The sequence below is a fragment of the Fundulus heteroclitus genome, chromosome 1 (assembly GCF_011125445.2).
Source record: "Fundulus heteroclitus isolate FHET01 chromosome 1, MU-UCD_Fhet_4.1, whole genome shotgun sequence".
NCBI lineage: Eukaryota > Metazoa > Chordata > Actinopteri > Cyprinodontiformes > Fundulidae > Fundulus > Fundulus heteroclitus.
The window spans coordinates 7,979,394-8,001,863 of NC_046361.1; the positions used below are offsets into that span (position 1 = coordinate 7,979,394).

Genomic DNA, 22,470 nt, shown 5'->3' on the forward strand with positions numbered 1-22,470 from the left:
GGAGACTGTGTAAGACGTGGTTTAAACTGGTTGTCTTAAAAATGAAATTAGATAGAAGAACAGTGAAAACCTATAGTCTTAGCCATGGCACATGGCTGTATACATACTTTTACAATGGCTGTGGTTGTGTGGGTTGTAGTATGTTGGTAATGCTGAACATAAATTTGATTAGGCACATGTGAAGGTGTAAGTTGGTGCTGAAATGTACAGTATGTGGAATTATTAGTTTACTTAATGGACCTTTTGAGTAGCATGGACTCATAAGTAAAGCAGGTATCAGGGAGATTGTTGGTCTTAAGGACTATAGGAAGGAGAAGGGATATGATTACGCAAGTTTCACTTCTTCATACCCCTCTTCAGAATTACCTAAATTATACATATATACGTTTCATATATCACTACCTAAGCATAATATTTGTATGTGTTCGAATAATAATTTCGCTGGATTGTTTGAAATAAATTATTCATTCACTCATTCAACCTCTTACGGTACTCTTGTTTTGGTGAAGAGTGGAGAACTTCTGATGGGGAAAGTTTAATTGCATGGTGGCAGCTTGTGCCGTGCTCACAAGATAATTGGCCCGGGTTTTGCCCCCATCTTCCCCTTCCGACAATATTAAGGACTACCCGATTAACGGGATGGCTCTCAAGATAATCTTATGAGAAATTCCTCCTGTGTGTGGTGTGTTCAGAGCGATCTAATCTGCTCTGAAGCACGTCAGCACCGCTCCGACCTCAAACCGGGCATATTCAACATGTTGGATTTTCCTAGCCTGATATCCTTAAATGTGTGGTGTTCCCCGAGGACAAATCAACATGCTGCCTTATGAATGTGACGTGTAGCTGAGGTAAGAGAGGTGATGGAAGCATGGAGAGAAAAAAAAACATGACAACTCACCTCCATAGTATAGTGCAGCAAACGTAGAGCTCCATCTGATGATTAGTTTGGAGGTATTCACTCATAGGGCAGTAACGAGCAATGTGTGACAAAAATGCTAAGAAAAAGACACAGCAGGACTAAAAAGCTTGGACTAACTCTTTAAAGCTGTGGATTAATATATTAAGACATATATGTTTACACTCAGATTGAAAGTTAAATGTTCAAATAATGGTATTTAAAATGCATGTTGCAATTGAGATATTTATTGAAGTTCAGTTAAGATGTGTGTTTTAAAAGATATTCAAGTTTAAAGTAATTTGCTAAATGTGAATTTATAGAACGGCTAAAAAATGTAAGGTTAAAATTATCACTCGACTTTAAGGATATTTGTTTGATTTCAAGTGTTTAAATTTGGATATTTACACTTAGTTTAAAGGATATAATCTACTTATTTAAAGGGTATTTAATATTGGTCATAGTTAATTTTGCCTTATTGGGTGTTGCTTTCTCAACCTTAGTTGTTGTTTGTATTTGAAGGTTTTTCACCCATTGTGGCCTTGACAACTTTCAAAATAAAAAAAGAGTCATTGAGTGAAGTCCAGTTCAAAATCTTCTGAAGCAAGCTGCTGTTTCAAGTGGGGGAAACCTGTAGTTTTAACCCAACAAAAAAAAAAAAACATTGAGTCAGGGTTTGAAAACCAGCCAGCAATTTTAAAATCTTGCCATGTGAAACAGGCATTCGAATCTGTGACTCGTTCAGATTTTTCACTGCCGAAGCTCAGAACTAGCCAGGTTAAGGTGGCTAATCTATTTTGGTCCGTGATCCGGCCCTCAGTTACTCAGACAACAGACCATCGAAGGTGCAGTCTTTTACTCGGCCAGCAAGATCAAGACTTTCATGCGCATGTCCTCCGTATGCAGGCTGTGGGTCTGCAGGGAAAGAGCAAAAGCTGCTGCTGTGCTTAGGCTTTTCTAACTGTTCGAAATCATGGGGATTCTAGCTGTGAAATTCCTGGAAGCTGTCTTGAACCAAATTAATACTGTTCATTCTGGGATTAGGCGTTCTAGCAGTATTTTTTTGTTAGCTGGTGCAGTCGGTCCTTTTTGTTCTCATGGCTGAGTCCCAACAACCTCCAGATAGGGCTTTTACACTGTCCTACTTTATCAGTTAGCTTTATTAAACATTTACTACTCTTTATTGTAGTGCTGTGATTTATTTAACATATTAGTTTGTGTTATTGTAGGACAACTATTGTTGGGCGTTGCTTCCCGGCTCCTATCTTTCCTGCTCTGCATGTTGAATGCTGAAACATCTGCATTATATTTTAAGTTGGTGTGAATCAAAGCCCCCACCAAATGCCAAGTTACTTTAAATAAGCTGATAAAGACGCCAACCCAGTTCTGTCCCGCGCGGCGCCGCAGCCTGAATCGGCTGCCGTCAGCAGCAGCGTTTTATCTCTCTCCGCCCTGCCTTTTTGGTTTCCCCTAGTTAAGCCTGTTTTTTAAGGGGCGGTAAGCAAAATGTTTTTCCTCTGCAACATATTATCCCCAGATTTCTCAGGAGGATAGCGGAGGAAAAGCTGCTGCTGATTTTCCTTTTCGTCACCAGCCCCGGTGCCTTTAATAAGCTGCTTATTTTCTTCCCACCTTGGTATCTCTCTTCACCCCCCCCCCCTCCCCATCCCTCCCATTCCCTTTACCTTTAAGTTACTTTTCCCTCTTGCTATACGTCTGTTTTTATATCCCAGTCTTCCTTCTCTCATTTCTTTCTCATTTCCTGTCCTCCAGTTCTTCTAATATCCTCCACTTCCTCTTCATCTTATATATGCCCTTTTCCTGTAATTTTTCATAGAAACGTGTGTGTTTGATCCCATGTATAAATCTTCTTTTAGTTTTCTCTCTATCCAGTTTTTCTCTTTTTTTGCTTTTTATACGGTTAACTTCTTTCTGCTGTCTTCACGTGTTTCCCTCCTAAAGCTTCCCCTGCTCTCTGTTTGATGTTGTCAACTCTTCTGAGATTGAGGAAACTCAGCAAAATGTGAGCTTTTCCACTAGTTAGGGACTCAAATGGTTGTTTTGTGTGTTCATTCCTCTATCAATACAGTAGTAATTTTCTGGTGTTGGCGTTACACCCAGAAGGTATATTTTCTTGTTCTAAGAATAACAGTTGATACTTAGCATTTTTAAAGGGACAAAGTGTAAGTAATTTGAGTTTTAACTAACAAAAATCAAGTATTGCTTTCATAAATGCATTTTCTGCTAATAACAATCACATCAAAATGAAAGCTTTCTCATAGCTACTTTATAAATACACAGGTTGCGTTGCGCCCAATGGAAGATGCCGTGTTGCGTCACCATTTTTGATTACAGTAGCCAAAAGGGGACAAACTTGTTAGCCTTACACATTTTACCTGTATATGAAGTCGTGTTGTCAGTGGAGGAGTATAAAACATCAAAGATGACCAAAGTAGATCATTCTATTTGTGGTTTTCTGTTGAAATGGAGAACCATCCATACTCTTTTTCCCAGTAAGAGGGTAGCAAAATTAACCAACAAAAGAAAAATAATTAATAACTTGGAGAAAATGAGTCCATATTGGCATACCTATTACCAAGTAAGTAAGACAGGTAAACTAATTAAGTGTAACAGGTTTGTTTTGGCATTACATTAGAAATAGGGCAGTGTAGTCCAGCAATTCTGTCCTCCCGGCAGAGACACCTAGTATGTGCGTCTTTGTCTCCCTCTCCCGTTCACTTCATCTGATGATCTCTGGGTCTGCAGGTGACCAAAAGCATTTCACACGATGTCCGTAGCCATTAGCTATACTGTTACCAGTAGCTTGGTACCAATTGCATGGAGGACATACTACTTGTTGACATTGTGATACTTTATAATTATGATACTCAGCGGCTTCTGTGGTAGTCATTACGCACTTAGCGGGTCATTTGTACATCATTTAGCGCACCACTAGATGTGTGTAAATCTTACACACTGGGGGTTTAAGTAACGTAAGATGTTTGAAAATTCTGGAGAAATTCTTAAAAGATTCTCACATTGCAAGAAAACTAAAGCTATTTAGAAATATAATAGTGGACTGCCATTCTCATATTTCCTAGCTTGAACAAGTTGAGCAGACCTGAAATATCCACATTTTTAATAATGAAAGACAGTTATTATACTACAACTTCTTAGTATGGATCATGTAGTTTACGACACGTATTTGAATGCAGGATCACCAAATAACTTATCAGGATATTTTTCTCGATATGATGAGAAAAAAAACGTTTCTATTCTTGTGAGAAGTTGTTTTTTTTTTTTTTTTCTCTTGAAGTGTAACTCACCTAACCTGATTCCGCCAGATGGATTTGCTCCGCATATCCATCTGAAAACCTTCCGTTGAAGTAATTTTGGGAAGGGGCGAAAATACTGGTTAGCTGATTGGCCTATGTTGGTGATAGACGGGCCAAATAAAGCAATCAGATCAACAAAGCATATGACGTACTAACAGCGACGACGAAAACACAACCACAAGCTCTTGCCGAAACCAGTCGGGAGAAGAGCAAAAACATCTTTTCGTCTGAGAAAAGCCTCCAGAGAAGTGTTTTGCTCTTCTTTCAGTGAAGAAATACTGTTTAATTCCGATAAAACTTGCTCGATAGCCACGCTAACGCTAGTTTCATCGGCTGAAGCCGCCATTTTCTTTAGACTGAACTGTCGCTCTTCTCGTTGCGTCACACCTCAGTCCGCCTCAAAGCCAACGCTGATTGGACGTTCGTTTGGTGAACGGCTCCAAATTTTATTTAACGGAAAGTAGCCAGACTGATCTGCGAGTGAAACCTTGAAAGCTCGCGAGATCAGGATGGTCTCACGAGGCTATAACTCACCCCAATGTAAGAGCAAAATCCCGCCCCAGACAAATTTAAGAAATTCCATCAAAGTGGGCGGGGATCCACAGTGGGCTGTGTTCAGGATGGGGGGAGCAGCCGCAAGTTTGATTTGCCACTTTTGAGTTATGGAGTGTGAGCAGAGTTATGCTGGTAGTTACGCCCCGGTTCGGTCTTTTGAGGGGGAGGATTTTTCACCCCCCTCATCCCTGGAGGTTGAGGGAGGCTTGTGGAGCCCAGCGGTCCAGAGCCTTATTAGTTTGAGCTGCTGGATCACTGGCAGCTTTGATTCATCATGATACATTTGTAATATGGACATGGTTGATCTTGCCTTCCCGTTTTAATACGAGGGAAGGCAGATATAGAAGTTAATTTTAGTGGACATTGGCGCTCTGTGGCTTCAGCGGCGTCTGCCTCCTGTTCGAGCCGATACAGGGAGGCTGATCTGGGGCTGCGGCTCTCTCTCCGCTGGCTGGCTATCGAAGCCGCGTAGGACGAATATCCAATATCCAACCTAATACTAACTTCACCGCGGTCTCACAGCACCCCCTTCCCAACTGCTTCAAGACAGATCAATTGGGTGCTGTCACGTAAATTTGCCAATGACATAAAAAGTTGGTACATGTGTTTGTAGTTGCTTTTTTGAAGGAAAAAAAGTCGCTAGAGGGTTTGAAAAGTGCAGCAGTGCTCGCAAAGGTGGCACAAGGGAGCTGTTTTGTTTTTTTAAGATAGAGCTGCTTTTATACCCACTGAGCTGTATAATACACTGGAGTGCTGATTTTGCCGAAAAACTGAAGCCACTGGCCGCCATCTTGCTACTCCATACTCTCACAGAATCCCACAGGATTTGGTTGCAACAACAAGCAGTTTTCTGGCTGAGTGAAAACGTTTCACAGGTAATTCTACAGTCAGTGGATGTACTAACACTATCAACTTCTAGGAAATTAGGTGCTGAAATATTTTACATGTTATTCATATTAAATATACATATATGTATATATAAGTATGTGTATATGTATATATGTATATATATGTATACACATATGTAAATATATGTTGTTGTACATTGTTATTTATATATTTATAAATGTTAAACATATATATTTAAATGAATAAAATGCAAAATATTTCAGCACATGACTTTCTCAGTACTTCATATTTTTAGAACATAACATAAAACTATATGGCATTTTACATTTTAAAAGTCTTAAGCCTCCCCTGAACATGAGAAAATCCTCGTCATTTGATGCTGTAGCGCACATATTCCCTAGTTACTGGGGGGGAAATAGGGAGTACCAATATGGCGGCTGGTGGCTTCAAAGCGACTCGTTCAAACAGACGGTGATTAGCACTCCAGTGTATGATATAGCTCAGTGTTTATACCCCACAGCGGCAGAGCTACCGACGTCACAGTCTCCGAATTACACCTCAGCCACCGAAAACAATGTTAATTTGAAATTCAATGCAAGACCACTGTTTAACCCTACGAGGGCGCCACACTGACAACTCAAAAGCAGGATTTCAATAAATATGCCCACATATTTTCAAAATAACAACCAGGATATGTACACAGTACTATAAGACAACCATATTAACAGTTTATTGAAAAAAAGTTGATTTGGGGGTGAGTTACCCTTTAATCTCGAGGAAAAAAGATTCAAAATGTTATTGCGGAGACTCCTGCACGAGGCTTCTGTAGACGCCTTTTTACCATTTACCCCCTTCTACTCAAGTAAAATACGTTTGTGTATTTTTAAATAAGAATTATTTTTTTGTTTTTCTTGCTGTTTTGTGGTGTGCTGATCCTTAAATCAGGACTCACCACTGCCCCCCTTAGGCTCGAGGTTGCTTAGCTTAGAGAATTGTGACTGAGGTTTGGGTTAATTCTTGTCACAGTGACATCTCTTGCAGTTGTTATATCAGTACAAATGTTTGAAACCTGAAACAAAAGAGTTTCAATTTCAACAAGTTAGTTGTTTGTTTGGCATATTTGATTTGGGAAAGGGTATTAGCTTTACACACAATGCCTTTCCTCGTACAACCCGGCCTGAGATCAGCATTTGGAGTACTCTTGTGTTTTCCAACCCCAGGTTTTAGGATTTAGTGGAAGCGAACAAGAATACATGTGTGCAAATCAGATGGAGACAAGATGAGCAGTGAGATGGCGAGAAGTAGAGGTGGCAAAGGAAGATGAATTAAAGTGCATGGGTTCATTCATAGCAGCAGATGTACATTAGGGAGAGGAAGAAGAGAGATCGGGAAGGATGGAAATTAGTCTTAATGGTTTCTTTTTGACAGGATTTTTTTAATATTGAAATGGAACGCTTATAAGATGGTAATTTTGGCAGCTATGATATATTGTTTGGAGAGGATGGTCCAGACAAAATAGGAGGTATTGGAGCTGGGGGCGACAGAGCACATGGCTTTATTGGGAGGAACTAGAATGACTATATCAGAGGGACAACCCGTGTTTAGTGTTTTTGGCCATAAAGTTTGAGATGCTAGGCGGGTATAGTTCAAATTTGTGCAGAGGATATTTAGGTCAAAAGATGTTTGAAATGGAGTTGCCAGGGTGGAGAGGAGAAAAGCAGGAAAACCATAGAAAAGATTCATAGCTTTGGGAAAGGAGGTTGTGCAGGGAGCCAGGGTGCTGTTGTCATCCAGCCGGGATTAAAGAAGAAACAGGTTTGCTATACTTAAGCAACCAAATGAGCATTAAAGGAAGCCCCCTGAAACCAGCAATAACAACCTGCTGATTAGTCAGCTAAACTGTATTCTAATGTGAAGCATTTTAATGACTGGACAAACCATCACATATTTAACTTGTCTTTATTAGTGGGTTCCCCTTGCCTCCTAGAAACCTTGTTGTTTTGCCTTGCCCCTCTTTACGGAACAATCCGTAATTGTTCTTCTCCCAAGAGAGCGTGGCATGTTCATTCTCTCTGTCACAACAACAAATCAGCACATTGCCTCAAGGTCTGAGACTTTTACTTATTTACTTTGCTACAACTTGACTTCAACATCAACTTGTGTTCGATCTTTTCATCATAAGGCTATCGCAGTTCACCTTCTGGTGTTTGCTTAAGCCTTCTGAGGACAATACGTCTTGCTCACATTCTCACTCCCACACAGTGTGGGTTGAGCAAAAATGTTTACAGAAATCGCTTTAAATCTGCTTTTTAGCTTTCCACAACAAAGGAAGCACAGGAATACAAACCAAATGAAAACTTTGTGACTAAAAGTATTTTCGATGTCATGCAAACATGCACATACACTAATAAATGGGTTAAAACATTACACACAGCCCTCCATACATCATAGACGCTCCATCCAACAAGCACAAAAGCAGAGTGCAGTTGAGTTACATTAAAGGGACTGAGACTGAAAATCACTGCTTATTACTTTGCCTGTACTGTAGCAGGGCTGCAAGGTTCCCCTGAGGTTGCAGTAATTTACTTGTCCAATCCCTCTTTTCAACCCGTTTTTCTTTCTCCGCTTCTTCTGACCAGTGTTTGCCTGAGGGACCAAGCTGACACATAAAGGATATTGGCCACAGTGTCAAAACTCACGCGTGGACAAAACTCTGCCTCTGTAATGACTGCAGCCACAGCGCAGCGACGAAGGCTTTTTTTTTTAATATCCCAGAAGTCCTCTTCCTCTGCTTTCAATAATGAATATTTAATGGACTTGTCATTGCTCAAAACCTCCCCGTCCTCGCAGAGATTTTAAGGTCTAGTTTGATTCATCTTGTGTTGAACATCTTGTCTCCGTTCTATTAGAGCAAGGCTCCCCAGAGGATGCAGCAGTCGACTTGTCTAACATCTTATTTGAAAATGTTTTTCCTACTTTTTCTTTGTGAGGACAACAGAGCAGCCAAAGAGGTTGAGGTTTCGGCGCTAACTGTCTGATCAGCGCAATGTCACATTCTGAAGCGGCGGCTCCTGTCAGTCTTTCTGATGAGCACTTTGGGTCAGTGTAACGCGTTTGAACTCCCAGTTGGTCAGCTACCTGAACAGTCATCGTTTAAGCTGTCAGTCCTGCTGTTTTCTGGCCTCTGGGCCTTCCAGGCTGCAGCAGCAGCTTCCACGTGTTTTAGTGGTACGTTATCTGACAAACCAATTCAAATTAGATCAACTGTGAAGCGGAGCTAAAAGGGGGAAATGTTTTCACATCGATACAAAAAGGATAAGTAGGACATGCATTTGTATTTAGCTCCATTAATGTGACAGAGCTAAAAAAAATCCAACTACCTTCAGAAGTCACCTAATTGGTAACTAGATTTCACCTGTGTGAAATGTGTATTCTTCCTGGATTTCCCTGTAGACCATCCATTTCTCCTCCAATGTCCCAGTTAAAAAAAAAAAACCTCCCCGCAGCATGATGCTGCCACCACCATCATGTTTTTTTTTATTTTACTGATTCAGGGTGATGTGCACTGCTTGTTTTCTGCTACACATAACGCTCTGACTCTTGGACAAACAGTTCCGTTGTTTTTTTTATTTTTTATTTATTTATTTATTTATTTATTTTATATTCTCTACATGTTTGCTAGATGGCTTGTGGCAAACAGGACTTCTTCTGGGCTTTTTTGTTGCAACTCCCCCATAAAAGCCAGATTTCTGAAATGTGCAATCTTTGTCTTTTTCATAGATTTTCCCACCTGAGCAATAGACCTCTGTAGCTCCTCCAGTGTTACCAGGGCCTCTTAGGTGCTTGTCTGGTTAATGCTATCCTTGCCCTGCCTGATGTTTTACAAACCTAACAATGTCTTGTTAGGTTTGCACAGGTGCTGCAAAATATATCAAAATTGCCGTTGCAATATCAGTGTGAGCAATTATGCAATATCAACAAAATCTTTAAAGCACCTTGCATTTACGCTCTGTCTGTCGATTATAAACCTGGCCACAAACTTCTGTTAATGCCGACACCCGATGAATATCTTGTGTGACCAAGATATTTAAGCTTACAGTGAGTGGGGGCATTGTGTAATGGTTAATTACACATAGGGGGACACCATTTACCCATTAGTTGATTTCTAAAGACAGTTGGATATACTGGATTTTATTGAAGCATTTCAGCATAAAGGGGACTGAATACATAGCATGCTTCACTTTTTGGGATTTTTGTTGTAGAAAATGTTAAACAATACAAATTTCAAAATGATCTGATTATTTCTATTGATCTATTTGATTACGTACAAATAAAATATGTTGAAAATGTGAACAACTGATGAATACTTTTGCAAGGCATGGTTAAAGTTCTGTCTGCTGCAGGTAAGGCTCACACTGCAACGCAATCGACAGAATTTCCTTTTAAAAAGTCTTGAAGTTTTCCTTTAGGCTGCTGCAAAGGCTTCTTTCGTCTCTACAGCTGCTGTTACTAAAGCCTCAGAGTGGGCCCAAGTAATTGCTATGAGATCCATGCATTGCAATGAGACGATCAGGGGTTGTGAGTTTACATCAGTTTTCTGATTTTGTGCCACTTCCTGCACCTTAGCAGCTATTTCAGACTCGGCTTATAAATCTGCGACGTGTGTGTTACAAGTAACTGTTCAGTGTGATGTATCTCATCTCATCGGTTCCTTTTGTTATATCTGTACGCCAAACAACCGCCAGCTGAACAATTATTCACACTGATTATTTGCTAATTTGAGATACGTCCCATTGACCAGCCGTTTTACAGCATCGACTGCTGATCATATCATGAAGCCAGTGAAGAAGTTCATTTAGAGTGCAGACACATCTTCACTCAGTAATGGTGCTCTAGTACAAGATTGTCCAACATTTATTTAGTTGATATATTTTTTTTCATCCCCTGCGGTGCTGGCAGAGCAGAAAATGTAGCTACTCTTTTTTTTCTTTTTCTTTTAAGGAACGTGTATATTTGTCAACTAAGGTTACACATTTGCAGGAGTTATTTATAGAGTACAATTATCCCTGTGGACAGTGTACCTCTGACGGGAAGTTTTTGTCAAAGGAAGTAAAGACGAGAGATTTTGGGGAGCAAATCACAGCGAAATATATGGTCAAGGAAATGTGAAAAGTTTTCCAAAATGATTTGATTTCATTGTTTTTCAATCTACTTCATTGAATCACCATTAATCCTGGATCATGGCCATGTTATATTATGTTGTTGGATAAAAGTTTATCCGTTCGCAGCCAAAAGGGTGATGCTTAGCCTGAAAACAGCTTAATTGGGTTATCCTAGGCGGGTATCAGACTATGCATCCACTTCCGTATTACAATGGGAAGTAATGACATGAAGAAACTGCGAAGAGCATATGTTCACGTCTGGATTGGACTCTCCCTCGATGATTGCGCGGATGCCTAATCTGCTTTCAAATTAGCGTTACAATTTTCCAATTTCTCCACAAATTACAGAGATGCACTTGTTTTGTTTTTTAGGAGATGGGAAAGAAACCAATTTTATATTCATACGGCCTAAATTCAGTTTTTGTGTAACCTTATCAGGAAACAAGAACGAGATGTGAAACTATTTAACAATGTGATATTGGTCCTCTTTGTAATAAAATAGCTCGAGGCCACTGTTATACCCAGAGGAAACTAACGAGATAAATGTCTCTAATTTAATAGCCTTAATAACAGTTCTTGTTTTAATCATTTCGATTGTTATGCCGAGAATTAGAAGAAGCTGGCATTAACATTTTATTTTGCGGAGTGCATTTCCGTTAGCTAGGATAAAATTATTTTTAAAATTATATATTTTTTTAAGGCAACCCTACAAGTATGAATATGTCCCAGATGTGCTGTGTACTGTTCTCCCTACCTGCTATGTTAAGTGTTTTACCTCTCCATATCTGTGTACGCAAGCCACTTGGACGCTGCACACAATGACACGCCCCTGTTCATATTATTTTTAGCTGCACAATTATGTTCCATTCAGAGAGAGATGGTTTTTGTTAAGCCTCAAAGGGAATAACGGCCTGGTTTGCACACCATCTAATGTGAAGAGGAGAAGAAAAGAACCAACAATGGATGAAAAAGTGTTTTTTTTCACCAGAATATCTTTCCAGTTGTCTCTGAGAGTTAAATTATCTACCCTGAGAAACCGCAGAAATCTGTACATAATGTTATATTTCTAACCCAGTTTATAATCAGACTCTGTGCCACACTTTGTCTGGGAGTGTTATGTTTCCTGGTGGCACGCCCACTATGCAGAATCTAGTCTAGTGGGTTGACAAAATGTACTTCTTACAGGCTTTGGTTGAGTGGACAGTAAATTAGTGTGGCTGAGACATCCTTTTTTGAGCCAAATTTGTTGCAAACAGAACTTCTTTTGGGCTTGATTCGACACTGGCTTTTTTGTTACAACTCTTCCATAAAAGCCGGATTTCTGAAATTTGTAATCTTTGTCTTTTTCATAGATTCTCCCACCTGAGCAATAGACCTCTGTAGCTCCTCTAGTGTTTCCAGGGGCCTCTTAGGTGCTTGTCTGGTTAATGCTCTCCTTGCCCTGCCTGTTGTTTTACAAACCTAACAATGTCTTGTTAGGTTTGCACAGGTGCTGCAAAATATATCAAAATTGCTGTTATCATTGCGGTATCAGTGTGAGCAATAATGCAATATCAACAAAATCTTTCAAGCACCTTGCATTTATGCTCTACATGTTGAGTATAAACCTGGCCCACTGGATGGACTCTAACTTTAGGATTGGGCTTAAGAATGCCTTGATTTTTTTGTTTTGTGTTCGTTGTAATCTTAAATATCATGGGTGATTAAAGGTGCTGGTCATTTTTCCCCATTAGAATTTAATCCAGTTAATTTATAAAAAAAAAAAAAAAAGCCATGCTTTTAAGGCTCCCAAGAGAGAAGGCTGTCCATGTGGAGCAAAGCAGGTTGGGTGCTGCTGGGGCATTACGCACGCTACGTGCTAAGCTAACAGTACCCCACGGATGTTTGAGAGCAACATATCAAAGTCAGTAAAGCTCCCGAACATGCAACAGCGAAGCTATAAACCTCTCGGACAACATAAGCTAACGCTAGCTGTTATTAGCCTGACGAACAGCCCAGTGACGGGGTTCTGTGTGAGCTCCCCCTGCACTATGCAAAGCTAGCGCACTAGCCCCGCCCCCCCTTTGTCGGTGTCTCACATTACACTGATACAAAATCACGGTGACCCGGCTGGAGCTTTGCTCCATTGCAGCAGGTAGATCTAACCCAAGAACACTCCACCAAATCAGCGCTGCACAGTGTGAATACCCAATATTTAGCCTATTGAAATAAAAAGCCCTAGATTTTAACTGTGTAAGGCAGTTTGGAACAGATCAATCTTTTGTCACCTCTTGGCTTCTGACACACACACACCAATACATATCCAAGAAATCCCACAGATTTCTTAGAGTTAATGCCACACTCTAATCCTGAATAGCAGCAGGGCGCAAAACACTGACAGCTGTAGGTGCGGCTTAAAGCCACGCTCAGGATGCGTTCACCAACCCTCTGGCCTTACAGGGTCTGTGGGAAACCAGCAGGAGCGCAGTGAAGCAAAGATGGAGTGCCTTTCACTCAGGCATATGATATTTACACTTTTAAACATCAGTTCTGATGGTCTAGGGTTAACATGCCATGATTTATTTGCAGATTTATTGCATTGTTTTATTTTTTTCTCTAATTAATTAATCAACGTACAATCCTAGACCTAATTTAAGCCAATGTATGTGGTTTATCTTGGTTTTCCCGCTCTGGATCTGAAACAGCGTTACCTTAACACAAGTGACAGGTCAAACTTCTTAAGTCTCTTTCTTGCAACCGAGGGAGAAGCAGTAGCCTTGCCTCAGTCTGTTTAACAGCAGTGAACAGGAACAGGTAGGGAAGCTGCAGTGCTGTTCCTCTGCACTCCATACAAGACTCGATTCACTTTCTATGGCAATTTAAACTTTCATTTTTAGCAATGGTACCGCACTTTTGTGAAGAGTTGAAACCACAGTGTACGTTGAATGCAGCACACCAGGGCAATTTTGCCGCCTTTTTACCTGAAATCTCCAGACCAGCTGTTAACAAAGGCCGTCTGTCACTGCCACATAACACCCTCCAGTCACAAAGTCATCTTACCATTAAGGCAGGTTCACACGGCAGGATCATTTGCCCGATTTTTACCGCCGTCTTCCCCTTCCGACATGCCCCGACTATCGGTATGACTCTTAAGATAATCTTTAGAGCTATTCCTGCTGTGTGTCTGTTGTTGAAGTGTTTTTTTTTAAACAGATGATAATATAATATGGTAATTAACGAATGCAGTTCAGGAAACCTCTATAAGAGATGCAGAAGTAAGGTTTGTTATTAGCTCTGTTTAACTGTCTGACAGCTCAACTTGTGTTTCTGTACCATTCCTGCAGCTTTCACTTCAGTCTCTGCTCTCCACTCTCAGTCTTACCTCTTAATCTCTAATGATGATTAATGTGGACTGTGTGCTTATTGCCAGTATTGTGTTATTGGCATACTGACAGCACTGTTGAGATGAATAACTATGCAAGTGTGCAGATGCATGTTAGTCAGAGCGTTTTTTTCCCCCTGTTAAAACCATTGATTCTACATCTGTTAAGATGTGAAAAATGGATTTGCGGAAGAGGCTTGTAAACCACATCTAAATTACTCAGATTTTTCTTTTGTTAGAACCTCCCTTTACCAGACGAACAGCAAATGGAGATTTATGAACGGGTTGAAAAAAAACAAAAACTTTGGCGTTTTTGAATGTGTTCCACCTCCTGTGTTTGCAGGAGATGGTTCGTCGAGGGGAGATTCTGGACGACGGCATGGAGGATGAGTTCTACCTTCGCCGTCTAGACGCCGGACTGTTTGTTCTTCAGCTGCTGTGCTATATTATGGTGGAGATCAGCAGCTCCGGGGTCTCACAGGTACACACACTCACACACACGTACCGACTCAGGCTTTTTAAATGAGTTTTCTCGCCAATCAATTATCATTAAGGCTTTCGATCAAGCGGCCTGTGGGAACGGACAGCCATCAGATTGTTTATATGGTTGTTGTGCCCAATTAGCTCACAAAGTTCATACCTAATCTGAGTTAACTGAACTCTTCGAGGCCTCATTTTGTTTCTGGTTATGAACAATGAACACTTTGCACTCAGATTTTGACCAGAAGTTATCTTACCCTGTTCATTTTATGCTTTTTAAAGAAAGGTTCAAATCATTAGGACCTTTAATTCTTCTTTATTAGACCAACAGTTGGTCTGATATTGACCAAGTCTCCTTGTTTTTATTAGTTATATTGATCGGTTGGTCTGTGCCATTAAAGTGAAATTGAAGAAGCAGTTCTACTCGCTTTGTGTATAAGAACATGTAAATCATACTGACCCAGCATATTTCATACAAACAAAAAAAAAAGCTGTACACATAGCTTATATATTTTATGATTTCTTTTCTTTCAAGATATTAGTTAGATTGAACAATACGTAGTTGAAATAAGCACTAAGATTATATATAATATTTTTCCTTTTAAAGAGCTAAAAGCTGCATTATCAGCTAGATTAGTATCATATACTTAACAAAAAAAAAGTAGGTAAATTTCTGTTGGGCAGATTCTTTCCTTATTTTAACAAAGATTATTGGCAGTAAATCCCAAGGAAACCTGTTTATTTATAAAGGATGCCACATTTGACAGGAAGCTTCTTTCCGGGTTGTGCAGCAGAGTTGAGCATGTTGGTTTTGTCGACGAAAAACTTAAAACTCCTCTCCAACAATGCCAAACAGCATATTCTGCCATTGACTTGTATTCAGTGGTTATTATTGGCCTTGATGATTGACGCTCGAAGATGTAACACATATTGACCATTTATCTAATTTGTAATTCAACAAACATTGGCCTCAGTAGTAGTGCTGTAGAGAAATGCACACAACCATAACAGCTGGCACCTCCTTGTCATACTGGTCACCAGCTTGATCCCCAAACCCAAACAGCAAGAGTTGACATCTTGGAGGATGGTTTGGTCCTTAAAAATGAAGATATGGGATCGCTGCTTGCGGCAGTGTCATCTCATGATACTTCCTGTATTGAGATTGCCAAATCCAATGATTTTCCAGAAGGGAAAATCATTGAATGTCCCATTGGATGTCCCACATCATCACACTGCTTCCACCAAAAGCTGTTTGGGATTTTGAGAAAACATTGGGCAATTATTTTCTTGGGGGAAACAAACATAATCAATTCTGCTGCCATTTTCAATCAGTAACCCCTGGTGTTTCTTTAAATCAGCCAACATATTGAACACATTGCATCTGATAGCAGTAGAACACAGGTGCTTTTATCCAGTAAGACTTTTACATCAACAACTAGTCAGTGAAGGCATTAATAAATAGACAAACCTGGAAGTTGTTGTTCATTTAATTTCCTGTGACAAGCGTGCTGCAGAGACCAAAATATAATTTGAACATGCTGAAACAGCAGCTTTAAATAGAAAGATCATCTTCCTAAAGCTTCTGTGAAAACAATAATTGTAATTAATAAATGCTTTTGTTCTTTTAGCTGCAGCAGCGGGTGCATCAAATTCTTAACATAAGAGGAGGCTCTGTCAAAGTGGTGCGCCACATCATGAGAGGTGAGTACGGCTTAATGTCTTGTAAACAGGTTCTGTAAAGTTCTTCATAGTGTCTCTTATTCTCTGATTCACACATACGCCCATACGGTGTTTTCAGTTCTACGCTTACGCTCTGTGTGCTGCATGTTATATTGTCACTCATTCACATAAACACGTTTGAGTGAGGTGGTACAATGTTGTTCTCAATGATGACCACACTGCCTCTGAGGTAGACCCATTTAGTGTTCATCGCTGTGAGGCTTACTGCCTTTAGCTTTAAATTATGCAATAGTTTGATGTTAAGGATAACTAATAATGTCAACATCTTAACTTTTGAGCTATTTGGTGTGGGATTGATACACACATACAATTTCTTTCAGCTCAGCCTCTCTGTAGGAATGATTTAAAATTATTACATCATACCCTTTGAATCCATATTTTTATAAATACTTAAAACCAATGATTGAGATCTTATCAGATGTACGTCTTTTTCTTTTTTTTCCTCCAGTATATATTCAATAATTACCCTGCAAAACAAATATGTTGTAAAAAGGGATGTAGACTTTTGTTAACAGTACTGTATGCTACTCTGTCATCCATCTGCTGAAATCTTTTTGGATTACATATAGGGGCCCAAAGTATTTTGTAATAACCATATATCCATATAATTTCTTACAATTTTATGTCACTTCAGCCCTCACATCTTCTGTAGTTTTCCCGTTCAAGACATTTCTTTTACTGCCTCTGTCCGTTGGAAAATAATGCAAAGTTGATTACTACTAGTTTTCCATCAAGGGAATTTCATAAGACAGTGCTTTAGCTTAAAATAACCTCACATTACTTTTTACTCTAGAAACTTCACAATAAATAATGTTTTGTGTCATAGGAACCTCATAGTACTTTGTCATTATTAATTGCAAGAAGTACCTCCTTTTTTGTCTGAAAACCACAAAGGGTAGGAGAAGATCTTATGACATAACATGTGGAAATTCTGAAATGGCACGATTTTTCCTTGTAAAGATGAAGTCTGATCCATTGCTGTCAGGTTCTGAGTTTGTAGTGTTTATTTATGAGCTCCGAGTATGGTATAGTTGGAGTATGTCTTTTTTTTTTTTTTTTAAGACTTATATTGTGGAGTTGGAAAATGATTACCTCCTGTTTAGCCCCGTCGTGTTGACAGCCTGCTCACAAGCTGCTCATGAAGGCCGTCCAACAACTCTTCTTAAAAAAGCAGCGAAGAAGCCCCCATCAAGTGAAAATAGTCCATGCAGCAGCATTTTAGGTACTCTGTAAAGAAGGAAAGAAAGAAGCAATGATAGTGTGACAGACAAAGTGCAAAACACTTAAGGATACAGTGACAGTTCAACCATTAGTAGCTAACTGTGCCGAGGTTCCCATTTGCTTCAGGGCTTAGTATAGGCCATGCAGTAAATCTGTTGTTATTGATTAGGACTGTGTTTGATCCTCTCTGGTGCGAAATCTAAAATACTTGGACCAATCAAACTTGAACTGGATGATTCTACACTGAGCAGCGGCTCTTTAAAAACACAGGTCTATGTAAAGGAAACCTTTTTTTGTGTATGAAATCACAAGGGGGAATAATTCCTAGATGTTTGTGGCACTAGGATCACCTCAGAATTAGACTAGTATAAAGCCAGACTCCAGTATTGAACAAAGAACACAAAGTCTTTAAAGGCTAAGGCACAGTAGTGTCACATTTGAGCACTCACATTGACCAGGTAAGGCAGAAAACTCATAAAAAAGCTACATTAACCCTGACCAGGTGATTATTTTTGGTTTATATTCAAATGTGCTGATTGATCAGATACTAGTAGTCAGCAATTTGAAATACTGCTACTACACTGCTGCTTTAGGCACACAACGGGCCAGTGCACAGGAGTCCCACACTTCTTGGGACATTTCTTTTTTTTTTTTTTTTTTTTTTCAAACTTCTCCTGAGGCTGAAATTGCCTGGAGAGTCTTGTTTACTCTTGTTGTCGACAGCTCTTTGCAAGTAGCTGAGTCATTTTACAGTTAGCAGAGGAAATAAATTTCTGGTACGTTGTGAAGCATCTTCTCATTCTTTGTTTTTCCCCAAGAAAAACTCCCCTTAAACTGCACAGAAATATATTACCTTTTGAAAATACAAACCTTTTGTATGGCTGAAAAGCTATATGACCACTGTATATATATATTAGGAGGGTGAATTACAGGAGAAAATGTTCTGCAGTGCTTAGTATGTTTTTCAGCATCTTCCCCACAAAATATTAGTTTAACTTTTACAGATAGTGTCAAACCTCCTGGTACAAATAACTGCCTTGTTTTTTCCCCCCAGTGAAATGTCATTGTTATTTTCCCCAAAGCGATTAATGACACAGCACGTTTGCACTGTGTTTTTAACTTTATTATAAAGACGGTGTTTTGGATTAAAGCTATGTAAACAAACAGGAGTCCGTTTCCCAATGCCCATGTATCCCACAACGCAATGCAGTTATGTGGCCCGTCAAGTCCCAGAATGTCATAAGAAGTATTTTTCGTAATTTCCTACAAACTGTGTAGCAGCACAAAACTTGCAATTGGGTGCCCTGGTCGGTCTGTTTGTCAGAATTTGACAAAATGCGGGAAACGTTCAATGGGTATGAATACTTTTCAAGGGTACGGTATAAAATTTTATACTGGGACATTTTTAAAGTAAATAGTCATGGTTTACACATCTTGTGGCTGTATAGAGACCTCACAAATGGAGTTTAATAGCATGGCGGTGCTGAAGTGTCTACTGCATATAAAATACAGATGGAAGACTAAAGATGTAACGATAGTAAATCCAGGAAAATCCATCCTGGCAGAAGTGTTTATTGGTTTTTATACATATTGCCAGTGCTTAGATTATAAAACGCTACACTCAGATGCTTCCTGGCATGTATATTTGCACTGCAGTGTAATCAGAGTCTCCCTGTGAGAATGAAACAGACTGTTTCTGCTTTAACGTTCCCTGTCCTGCCATATTCGGTTTTTGTTTGCTTTTCAAAGATGTAGCAGGTGTGTTACTTTTGTCCTTGTGCGACATCCATCCTTCCTGTTTAATCGCCGGGTACAGCTTGAGGACGGCGCTCCGATCACACACCCTCTGGCCTTTGTGGCATGTAGCGCTGTAGATGGAGTCATCCGTCACACTCGCCAGCAAGCGTGGCAATTTTCCAGTCCTCAGAGCGCATTTGTGTTTGCGCACACGTACGGGAACCTGTTGTTGTGTGGTGTCGCTTTAGTGTTCATCTGCATATTTGCATACACTTGTGCCTGGCTTGTCCACACAGTGTTTTGGCTTACTAACACTGTTTTTGTTTGTGTGTATGAAAGAGTTACCATTATATTAATTACATATTTGTTTTCACTCCTGGCCTTAGTAGCGAGTATATCATTTTATGATTGAGTTTGTCCTTACTACGCAATAGCCAGCAACAAAACGCACTATAAGTAGTCAGAATCTTTGCCTGTGCATCTATACTAGCCAAGCACCAGAGCGTCTGATCACCTTTAATATATTTCTGCGTTTCGGGCTCACAGTGTGTGTCCTCACCCTTTCCAGCAGGCCAACATGTGCAGACCTTTCCCATTTCAAGTGCCCCACCTGGTCAACTTGAAATTGCAGGAAAAGGTTAAGCACATGCAGAGTGTGCCACCGACTGAACTGTTTTGACCCTTAATGGCTCTAGCTCACCAAATTTAAAGCTGCACTGCGGGGGGAAATGGCTCTCCTCCAAGTGATGACGTGAAACCCCGCTGTGAGGTGTTCCGTTGTTGGAGACTTGATTCCAAGTCTAATTCTGAGGATGAGAATGGCATCCTGGAAGGTTGGGCTTTGTTCATGAGGTGTTTGATAGCAAATTGTTGGCAAAAAGTCACTCAGACTGGAAGGCTGAGTGTTATGTAGTCTAAAGATGTAAAGATCTGTCTCTCACATCACTTGTGCCTGGATGAACCCTGAGCTTTTACCAAGAAAGGTGACAGAAACACTTGTGTTTGAAACAAAAACTGCTCAATGTGATTCTTTTCACCCTGCAAAGCTTCCCAGTTTGGTGCGACTGATAAATTGCTTAAATTGATTCCTATTTAGTTTTAGTCTTTTTGAATCGACAATGTTTAGAGGTCAGAGATAGTGACCCAAGTCTCAGACTTGGACTCAAGTCGCAAAAACAAGGACTTCAGACTCAGATTTGCAGTCTTAAGACTTGATGCTTTTTCCGTGTATTCTGGAGTAACAACAAAGCAGTTTGTAAACTACAGGCCGCATCTCTGAACGGGTGGACATTTCAGGCATTTTACTGTGAAAGGACACGCCTAATTTAATAAGTGATGTTTGCAGACCGTGTGCTGTTAATGGCTCATAACAGTCTGTTCAAGTTAACTGTAATGCTATAATAACCCCCTCATCAATGTCTCTCCAGAACAAACTTAAGGTAACTTACCTCCAACATCTTTGCCACTGTTAAGCTAGTCGCATCGTTGCCAATAAACTCACTGTGCTACGCCTCGCTTATGACGCTGAAATTTATAGTATGTCTTGGAACATGTTTGGCAGATTAGATAACAAAGGTTTTAAATGTAGATTTTAAACTTGGGTTTCACAATATTATGGGACTCAAAAGTGAGAAGAAAACATTCCAAACCCTTTAGTGCAGTTTATAGTGCAGGAGGGGAGCATATAAAGACATTAACAGGTACTAAATAACACATTGTACAAATCACTCAAATTCAACATTAACAGGGTGATTTATTTCTATAGATTTTTCTTTTAATTATATTTATTCATTGATAGTTTTAACAAGGTGAACATAATGCTTCATATTGCCTGTCGATCTGTGTATTGGTTTGTGAACTAGTGAGTGTGATTGGGTGACTGTGGCTATACTGTAAAGTGCTTTGAGTGGCCAGTATGACTTGGAAAGTGGTATAGAAATTCAGTGCATTTACCATTTTATCAATGTTCAAAATGATTATGCTGTTATAAAGATCAAAAGATAACAAAATTTGAATATGTTAGATTTTACCCCCACCTAAGACAAACATGGACCTGTCTCCGTAGGGGACATTTACTTTTAAACATTGGTGTTGTTGATAGGTCATGGCTTCATGGCTTTTCTGAGTTATGGTTATTGCTGGCATCCACACAGTCTAAGTTTACGACTGGAGGCATGTTGACCATGTTCTGGTGTAATTTGTAATTGTTGGACAGTCTTGCTCTGTTTAGACTATTTCTACTTATCTGCTTACTTACTGATGATGATAAAGGTAGTTAAGGACATATGGATGCTAGGTGGCTCAGTGGGTGAATCAGGCACAAGGTGGGAACAGGCTGTCAGTCCTCAACTCAACTGTCCCAGTTTGACTCTGCAATCGCAGAGGACTACCTGCATGCAATTTTAGTATGAATATTATATTTCAGGTGCCATGCATTCACATTCTGCATCCCTAAAATATATGCAGCCATATAAAAAGCTCTTTTGCTGGCATCCGGTGTATATTTTAGTTGCTGAAGATGCTAAAGGATTATGGAACATGAGAGAACAAAACAATCCGCTATTTTACTGATGTCATGGAGCCCTAGTATTTGCAAATTTGCTTCAAGGCGAATTCACAATGTGAAAATGTAGAAATGTGTAGTTGCGCTTGAAAAATGGTCTGCTTCTGTTATTAGGAGTTTTTGAAATATATTACAGGTAAGCAGACTTATGTCAATCAATATTAAATAATTATATTTGTGTCTTCCACCAATTTGCAATTAGATTGATAAAGGAATGAAAATCTGTCAGTTTTTCATTTATAATTCATGTTGGTCAAGAGTGGAATGAAGGAAATCTCTGATCTTTTTTTAGAAAAGAAATATACATAGAGATGGATATATAGAATGTATTGTTTCTACTTAGTGGACTAAAAGAGGTTAAAAACCAAATCCTAAGAGTTTAGAAACCATACACTTTATGTAAAGGCAAGGCAACCAACAGAGAACCTCTGATTAAAATGAAGGTAGTTTTGACTTTGTAGCAAAAAGTTGAGTATTTTGAGCAAAAAAGGGATTTAAAGCTGCTGCTGACAGTCGTCCTGTTCTTTAATTGACTGAGTGTAACAAGGATCAGGAAATATGGTGGTGGGAGT

The 22,470-nt window shown here is 39.6% G+C and overlaps 1 protein-coding gene across 1 annotated transcript in view; it reads left to right on the forward strand.

Moving 5' to 3' along the window:
* The window catches only part of ctnnbl1 (catenin, beta like 1), a 98,186-nt gene that overhangs the window by 67,199 nt on the left and 8,517 nt on the right, over positions 1–22,470 (forward strand). Inside the window, exons 14-15 of the mRNA XM_036126022.1 lie at positions 14,501–14,638; positions 16,266–16,338. Coding sequence (XP_035981915.1) covers positions 14,501–14,638; positions 16,266–16,338 — 211 coding nt within the window. The remainder of the gene's footprint in view (positions 1–14,500; positions 14,639–16,265; positions 16,339–22,470) is intronic.